At 41.2% G+C, this 9,369-nt stretch overlaps 1 protein-coding gene and 1 long non-coding RNA gene across 5 annotated transcripts in view; one reads left to right on the forward strand and one right to left on the reverse strand.

Moving 5' to 3' along the window:
- enox1 (ecto-NOX disulfide-thiol exchanger 1) overlaps positions 1 to 9,369 on the forward strand; it is a 69,004-nt gene that overhangs the window by 26,109 nt on the left and 33,526 nt on the right. For all 4 annotated transcript variants that reach the window (XM_014030434.1, XM_014030430.1, XM_014030431.1 and 1 more), the window contains one exon: positions 5,577 to 5,683. In XM_014030434.1, coding sequence (XP_013885888.1) covers positions 5,577 to 5,683 — 107 coding nt within the window. The remainder of the gene's footprint in view (positions 1 to 5,576; positions 5,684 to 9,369) is intronic.
- The window catches only part of LOC106533954 (uncharacterized), a 22,966-nt gene continuing 13,926 nt past the window's right edge, over positions 330 to 9,369 (reverse strand). The window contains exon 3 of the long non-coding RNA XR_001312305.1: positions 330 to 2,027. This is a non-coding gene — a long non-coding RNA (uncharacterized LOC106533954). The remainder of the gene's footprint in view (positions 2,028 to 9,369) is intronic.

Consider the following 9,369-nt stretch of genomic DNA (forward strand, 5'->3'; position numbering starts at 1 on the left):
GTGTGTGTGTGTGTGTGTGTGTGTGTGTGTGTGTGTGTGTGTGTACAGGTAAGTCTGAGTCGGGGCTCCGTTCTCACACAGCAGTGGGAACATCATGTTGACCAACAACTTTGATATCTACAGATAAAAATCAAGAAGTAGTTTAAAGATGCTGAAAATTTTTCTTTAATTTTGATCCTTTTTTTTATTTTACATTCACACTAAACTGTAGTAGCACAGTAAAGATTTCTTCCCTCACTAACAGCAGAAAGATGTTGTACGAGGATTATCAATTACAGTATTTTTAGTGGCAGGAAAACAAAACAAAAAATAGCAAAACATAAAAAGCATTTTTTCAAATACAAAAAAATGTTACATTTGCAGTGATGCATGTTTTTTCTCCTCATTTTTAAAAATTAATTTCCCTGCAATTCATCCAAATTATTCTACATCAAACCACTTGAGGCCTACGAATCCTCAGTGATCAGTGCTGTTGTCTCATAACTCTCAGGCCCCAGGCTGGATCAGGAAGATCACACAATGCTGAACAGTGGCCTGATCTTTGTACATAAAATTTTCTAATATTGAGGAATAAAGCAAACCATAAAATGTTTTCATTCACCATCAGGCTCAAGACGTCTGAGTAATCTGTTAAAGTAGCTGGGTACCACACCAAATATCTAGAACATTTATTTGTTTATTTTTTTTGTATTTGTTGTATTCAATGAAGATTTATTTACATTTGATCAATCTGAACTGCAGTGTTACAGAACTTCAAATAGAGTCTTAATTCTTATGCGTTTGGTGAAATAATCCTGGGTAAAAACTCTTTAAACACTGAGCTAATGGTGACAACAGGAGTCTGACTGGATTTAAATTAGGCTTCAATATTACCTGTATCATATGTGGATGTTTTTAATTTGAGGCAAATTTGAGTCTGGTTTCTGTAAAACATCATTTTGTCTTGAAAAGCGGATTAATAAAAGCACAGTGGCGGCGTTCTAATCCTCGCCACGTGAGTGCACTCCTGATTGCAGCTGCAGGGTGTGGTGCAGCAGCAGATTACTGAGGTGCATACCATGAAGCCATTTTCACCACTTTCCACTTTGAAGCCCGTCTCGATGCGACTCATTTACTCTGCGAGCATCTCAGCTCAGTCTCCATGACAACGCTCCCTCATCCATCTCACCATCGCTTGCATTATCCTCAACTCGCTGCGGCGCTTTGATTTGGTCAGTTGTGCAGGAGCTTCAGAGTCAGAGGCGTGACGTTGCTCTGACCTTTCCACAGGCAGGCAGCAGTACACACACACACACACACACACACACACACACACACACACACACANCACACACACACACACACACACACACACACACACACACACACAGATGCTGTTGTTGATGCAGGTCGACTCGTGCTGCTCTGGTTAAACATTGCTCATCACTTCTCCAGCTTTAGATTTAAAGATGCATTTACTGCATTTTTCACCTGTAAATTAGTGGGAACTCACTTGCCTCAGTGATGAGGTGACTACAACTCAGCCTCCTCTACTGTACCAAACCCCACAAGTGCATGTGAGCATGGACACACACAGATACAAAACAGGTTGCCGAAACAGTCTTTTAAAGCAGCACAGCAGTGGATTTCATGCAGACTGACAGTACAACCAAACAACCTGATGATGTTTCTGTACAAACAGGTAACATCTGCTGTTTGAAGTTTTCTTCTATCAGGACAGCAATGCAGAACAAGTCATTCATAATTTGCAAAGCTGTTTGAAGATAACCATTCAACAATTAAGCAACAGCAATAATGAGTGTGTAGATTGGCAGAGCAACATATTTACATTAAAATCATAACTCTAATAATCTAAGGTGGGTATGAAGAGACACGACAGGTGGAGGAAGAATGGAGGGACTGGTCGGGGTGGAAGTGACACAGAATACAGAAGTATAAAGTAGCAAAGGAAAGATTATAAGGAGTTGTATTTTTTCTTTTCCAAATGTTCCTCATGTCTGTGTAACTCGGGGGAGCTTTAAATACACCTGAAAAGACAAAAAGATGCATTCAGAACTGTAAAACAGATAATTTATGTGAAATTTTATTTTTAATATCCCCTAATTTAAACTTAACAGTGCAGCTCTTTCAGAATTTTACAAATATTTGCCGTTAATCAGGTAAACATGGTAAAAGGAGGTGCAGGAAGGTAAGTTTCTGTTTATTTTAATGTTTTTTTGTCAGCTCAGCTGATTTCTGTGCACACTTTATTGAAGTTTCATTCTGAAATGTTCTTATTTATTGCATATGGAAATATTGAGTCACAGCAACACTTGAAGGCAACACTTTGAAGGCAACATTTTTCATGCAGAGTGGAAGTAAAACTTCTAATTTTAGAATAAGATCAATTCTTGTCAGACGTCAGAATTTAAACCTGATAGTTGTTAAACATGTGTCAGTCTGTAAAACAGGTTCCTGCTCCTCCAGCTGTTTCTAGCAACATTTGACAGGATTCTCCTGAAACAATCAGTGGTACGCTGATTGTTCTGTAGAGTTAGCTGTTAAAGGTCCAACAAATGCCTCGTCTGCAGAGAGACGGTGGAGTTGGAGCACAGCAGAGAGGGAGCAGGAGGAATCTGAAGATGTTCTGGTTCTGTAAAGCTCTGCTCAAAATATGTCACCTAACATGTTGAGAGTCCTTCCATTCTGGAGAAATGTTGTCTTTGTCAGTCATGAAGGATGTGACTCTGCAGGTGAAGTAAGTACAGACAGCCGACCAGAGGAGAGACCAGCTCATCATGATTCACACATACTCACTCCGCTTCTTTTAAACCTACTGGTTCTCACTAAAACCAAGGTTTTTAACTTTAAACCCAGGTTTTAACAGGTCCTGTTGAACTTTTTAGTCTCTTTTCATCTAATTTCTGAGAGAATTCTTTCTACATTTAATTTTTAGTTTAAAACTTTGGTTTTCTTTCTCAGTGGTTCTTTGATTAATTTTTCTGAAGCTGCTTGTTACTATTAGGAAAACGTTTTGGCATTTATTCAATCAGAAACTCAGAAACTACTACACATACAAATTACTCTTTTTAAATTTTATTGTGAGACATGAAGCTCTATATATTCATCAAAAGATAACAAAAACAAAACAAAGCAATAAAAATAAAAAGCATATTAGATGCTGTAAGTCATGTAATCATGTTTTTCTTGTGAATGTGGACAACCATCAGAAAATATTATTTCAATAATTACCAGCTGTAATTTCTTTACATAGAAATAACTCAAAGTTTGGCTCATAGGAAAATAAAGAAAAAATGACTTAGTGCCTGTTGAATACATATTATTAATTTCTCTTCCAAAAGGCAAATTCCTATAAATAGACCCACGACATCATATATAGTATTTTGACACACAACATATTTTATAGTTTTTATAGTTTTATACTTTGATGTATATAAAACACAGCAGAAATAATTCATAAGCTATGAGGGATGATCAAATGTTAAAATCTTTGTGCCTGGATGTTTTCCCTGTTAAAGTCACAGACTCTTCTGATTTGTAAATGTAAGAGGACAGAATGAGAGTAGTGCTGCCTGAACATGCTGAAAATCTTCAGATCTGTGCCGTGACCTGAGTGTGAAGTCAACACAACACCTACAGAAACATCTATGTGAACCGTCTCTGCATCCTCTACAACACTCCAGAAATCTATAAAAACTCAGGTTTTCTGCTGCACCTCCCATCCATAGCTGAATTTTCACTTGACTCTTTGAGTGTTAACCTACAAACATTTGCAATTTTAATACAATTCACATTTTTCTGAGCTAACTCTTCTAGTTGAATTTTTGTCCCTTGAACACATATTCAACTGAAGGTCTGGAAAATACATTGTTTCTTTAGCACATGTCTTTCTGTGAAGACTTGAGCAGAGATGAAGGTTTGTTCTAACACAGTGGTGTCCAAAGTCGGTCCTCAAGGGGCCAGTGTCCTGCATGTTTTAGGTGCTGCCCTGGTTCAACACAGCTGAACCTAAGGAGTGCTTAGTAGGCCTCTGCAGACCTTGATGGTAAACTGAGAAGGTAAATCATCATTTGAATCAGCTGTGTTGAAGCAGGGACAAATCTAAAATTTGCAGGAGAGCAGCCCTTGAGGACCAGAGTTGGACATGCCTGGTCTAACATGAGGCACAATGCAGTTTTTATTGACTGGTTTGACCTGTTTGAAGGAACTGGGAACCTCTCAGTCTTCTTTATCACCATCTCAGCAGAGAAGAAGACACCTCTTGCAATGTGTTAACCCATTCTCATTGGATTGGCACAGTTTTCCACCATTTTGCAAACCAGTTAACGCAGATGTCATTCAAGTCCAAACTTTCTTTTAGCTGTCAGTACGAGACACCGAAAGCACAAGTTTGACATTTCTTCACAGAATTTTTCAATTTGTAATTAGTCTGCAGGTCTGTGTTGTTCTCTTGTACTTATAGTAATTTTATTTATTTATTTATTTATTTATTTATTTATTTATTTATTTATTTCCTCATCTGTCCTTGTGTGGGTTTTAGATTTTTTAGGAGGGTTGCACCTCCTCATGATGTCTTCATGAAGATGATCCTTGCTCTGTGCAGGGTCTGTGGCTGCATGACCCAGGGCACCTGTTCTCCCATGTTTGTTATGTTCTGTCTTCTTCTGAATGGGTGTTCTGAACTGTGATTTCATTGTGCTCTGTACAATGACAACAAAGGTCTAATCTAAAGGCGTACTATAGATTTTTGTTCTTTATTGTAAAAGACTGTGCTTTTATTTACATAATTTCTCACACAGTAAAGGATTTTATTTTTATTTCCATGTATTCTCTGTTGGAATACAGTTTTTATTGATTGTTTTTGAGATGGTGATGAGTTTCTTCAAACAGGTCAAATCAGTCAGTAAAAACTGTAGTTCATTTGTCAGGCACAGTCTGAAAAAAATATAATCAATAAAATTTGCATCAAAGCATATCTGCTTCTGAATGCATTTTTGCAAGAGGGCAAATTTGACTACAAATGGCACTGGCATGTAAGCTACGTACAGTCATAGGCTACAATGACAAGCATTGGTGCACTGATTCACACATGAATGCTGAATTTTGTATTTTGTTGCCCATTGTGTACTGGTTGTTTGGAGGTGCTCATGCACTGTGTCAAAGTTAAGTTGTTTGAAGGCAAAGTTTGCTTTTGTGCCATATTTTAAATGTTTTGACACAGTTGTTTTCTTTTGCAAACAAAATGTGTCATTTTGACCACTGTGTCAATGTTTAGGCCTCTGCGTTAACTGTTTTGAAAATGTGTTTTTGAGTTGACGGCTGTGTCAAGCCAATCAATAAAAACTGTAAGCTGAAACCATGAGGTCTGGTGTTACTCAGGAGGACACTGCTCCTGTCAGCTGTCAGATGAAGAGGCGTAGCAGGCTGTGGTCGGGTTATGAACATGGTCTCTCCTCTGTGCGAGCCTCCAGTCAGTGCTACGATGCTACATAAAGGCTTGTTTTGTTTTGACCTCCCTCCTCCTCCTCCTCCTCCTCCTCCTCCTCCTCCTTTCCTCCTCCTTGTTCACCTCAAAGTCGAGCAGATCACCTCCGTTTTCACCGCTGCCACCAGGCAAAAGGCATGGGACCATTTCTCTAAAGCACAGCGCAAGAACATAGACATTTGGCGCAAGCAGTGTGAGGTTGGTACACTTTTTTGTTGTCGTCTCCTCCCACCCACCCCCYTCTCTGCTGTCACCTGTGAGACTCCAGCAGAGCGCTGACAGACCAGCCTGTATGATCTGCTGTTCTCCCAGACAGACAGCAGCTCTGATCTGGGCCTCTCCTACTCCCAGCAGCCCAAATCGAAAAGATCTGACATCTCTTGGAAAGTGTGAGGCGCTGCTATGGCAACAGTGATTTCCAGGGTTAAGTCTGTAATCAATTATTTATCCTGATTTAAATCAACATAACAAGTCAGAACATGAGAACGCTGCGTTTAAAGGAGGGAGGATCTGTCCTCCGAGCAMAGTCAGCACATCACAGAGTCATTCAGCAGCCTGTTGCTCTGCACACACACTCTAAAAATGAAATGTTGGATTTACTTAACCATGTTATGTTACCTGGATCCACTTAACTGAGTTGAGTAAATTCAAAGCAACATACTCATGTTCTTTGGCTAAAAAACTGGTTTATTGCTTTAAATTTACTCAACTCAGTTAAGTGGAACCAAGTAACATAACATGGTTAAGTAAATCCAACATTTCATTTTTTACAGTGCACTTAGATTTAGCACTCTTAGCAAGGAAATACAAAGAGCTCGTGTATCAGAACGTTTTAAAGAAAAAAATGTTTTGCTTTGTTCCACCTGTTTTTAAAGAACAGGATAAAACTAACACAGAAATTTCACTCTGCCCTCTACACATACTAAACTGACACAAAGACTCAGGTTAGGCTGGTCTCTGTCAAACATCAGGCTTTATAAACTGAAACCAGCAGGACCAGGTCTACACGAGACCAGCAGGACCAGTTTTAGACATGAGACCAACAGGACCAGGTCTACTCATCTACTCATGCTGCTCCACCCATTTTGAAAGTTGATCAGTCCATTAAATGGACGTTATTAGCAGTTATCAGTCCAATAAAATGTGTCCAGACTGTCCCTCCTAGTAGGTTGGAAGGCACTTATCAATCATTTATGGCTGATGATATGCATTCAGGCAAAGTGGGTTTAGCTCCTCCCCTGGGACTCAGAGCTGAAGCGGTGGGCCCAGCTCCCTGTCCATCTTTGACCGGGGTAAGCACTCGATCTGGGCATGCTAACTCGGGCTGTAGCCGGTGGTCACCCCCAGACATTGGTAGCAATTGCTAACAGATAGACAGCAAAGTTTTCCGGGTCTGCTCAGAAATGTTTCACGCATCAATTAACTGATCTCTGTGGTGCGTGAAACATTTCCTGAAACTTTCATATGTTTTTAGTTTGTTTTATTTGACGATGGGAGAGGGAAATATATTTAATCTTAGAAAATTAAAATCCAACTAAAMCAGTGTAACTGGGTTCTACTTCACTCCACTGTAACAGGCTGTCCCAAGGAACCTCTCGACTGTGTTGTGTGATTTTAAAGAAGACAAGGAGTTTCTGGGTGATCTGGCATTTTATTCCCTGAATGAGAACATAACGGGTTTGGATCAGTGCAATTGACTGAGCTTCACATAGCACACTACAACAGAGCGTTTAGCATACAAAGTGATTTACAATATTAAACAAACCGAAAGTACAGTTGGTGCCAGGCACACATCCAGTAAACACTCATTACACTCCATATGTCTACATTCATAAGAGTCATGTTTTCTGTATTTGTAACGCCTTTTACCAGTGGTGGGCACCAGTCTGCTAAAGCGCAAATCCACTAATTGCAGACCTAAACATTTTGTTTGCACTTTAGCTGTCACGCTTTTTTTTTATAATTCACAAGCAGATTTGCAGTTTTTTAAGGTAATTTGCAATTCCGCTGATAACTAATTTTCTACTGGTCATTGTGGAACAACAGTGGGAAAAATTGCTGTCAGGACTCACAACGCATATGATTCATCCAACAGCTCACCTCCTAGCTTAACACTACTGTATTTTTTGTAAAGGTATACATCCTCCCTGACTGTCGCTTTGGGTCACGGTTCAGTCGGTTCTCATTTTAGTAGGTCAGCTTTGCAAAGTATTTTTGCTGGCAGCAATCTAAATTACTCACATGGCTTCTGTTAAATTATATAATAAACACAGTGCAAAACACAATTTTCAGTAGCCAGCAAGGATCCATGTTCTACAGACATTTCCCACAATGCTTTGTGTCTGGTTACGTAGCAGGAAAGCAATGTCTAGAACTCCCTTTCCCAGCGAAAACAGTAAACGTTTGTAATCCATACTAAAATTTTGTATGTATTGATTTATTTTACTTTACAATCGGAGCTCCCTTTTAAAAAAAATACATTTTAATGCTGGAGCTCAATACTTGACATAATTGGTCGAAGCAACAGGTTATATAAACTGGTGCTGACGAAGACTGACATCTAGTGGTTAACTGGAGCAGCTGCAGCTACATGTAAAACGTCCTGATGCATCTCTCTGGATGGGTTCTTCTTCAGTGAAACGTTTCGTTCTATTTCGTGTAAGCTCCGCCCTCTAAGGCTATCGCAGATGGGTACCCCCGCGCRCGCTCGCGCATTCTGAAGAGCCAATAGTCTATGCCCACGTACTGTGGGCCCCACCTCGGTCCATATAAAAGGGGAGGATGGACCTGAGTTCAGCTCCCCCTTTTTCTTCAGTTCGGCATTCGACGTGTAACCATAGAAGACGCTACATACATGTAAGTGTTATGATTCCTTTTATATTGACATGGAATTCGTGTCCGGCGCCACCGAGCTATGATCCGCGTAGCCGTCCTTTCCGGGCTGCTCGGGGTTCGGTTTTTCCYCRGCACAACTCGTTTTTTACTCCGGTCTCCTTCCTCGGAGAAGGCTGGCCGTGGTTAGCTAGCATGTATTTTTCCCGCGGGTGTCCCTGCGGTGCGGTATTATGCTAAGCTAAGGCGCCGGACATCTTCGGACATCTTCGTGCCTCCACAGAAGTCCCCGTTTTTCATAGCCRCTACTAGCTCACTCGTTACACGGATGTGGTAGCTAGTAGTTAAGGCCTTCAGACATCGATGTTTCCAGCCAGGACTGGACTGGAAGCTTTCCCAGATTTTTCGGACCATGCGCTTCTCATCTCGGCATGGTCTGAGCTATCTTCCCCGGGGATGGAGGCCCAGGCTAGCGGTTTTTTTCCCGCCGGAGATCACGGTGGCAAACTAGCTAAGCCGGTTAGCCACCTAGCTAAGCTAAGCAGTGCGCTATATCTCAACGTGTTGCGCCGAAACTGGACTCCGCTTTTTTCAGTGGAGAAGCTGGAGTCAGGGTGCTGCCGCTTGGTGTGGCTTCTAGCCATGGACGTGCTATGTAGCTTGACCAGGGCAGTTGCAGACTGCTGCTAGCTGGTTTGTAACACAGGATGTGTTTGGCTGCTATTGGCTCACTTGCAACACAGAGATGTTAGCTAGCTGGATTAAGGCATTCAGTGGTTGGTGCTCCCAGCCAGGACTGGACTGGGAGCTCATCCAGACYGTTTGGCCAAGACGGGTTTTGCCCCTAGCATGAAGATGCTAGCTACAATGCTAGGAGTTGCTTACTCCAAGCTGAAAGCTCCGGTCTCGTTCCATGCGGACGTGACAAAGTGGAGGGCGTGACCGTCTTCGGCTCTTGCCGGTCCCAGTACTAGAATCTTCATCCTCCATGGTCTTCGTCACTGAGGCGGAGCGGTCTGCCGGATGGCAACCTTTTTCTCTCACAAGCGGTA

This window comes from Austrofundulus limnaeus, unplaced genomic scaffold (assembly GCF_001266775.1).
Source record: "Austrofundulus limnaeus strain Quisiro unplaced genomic scaffold, Austrofundulus_limnaeus-1.0 Scaffold1059, whole genome shotgun sequence".
Classification (NCBI taxonomy): Eukaryota; Metazoa; Chordata; class Actinopteri; order Cyprinodontiformes; family Rivulidae; genus Austrofundulus; species Austrofundulus limnaeus.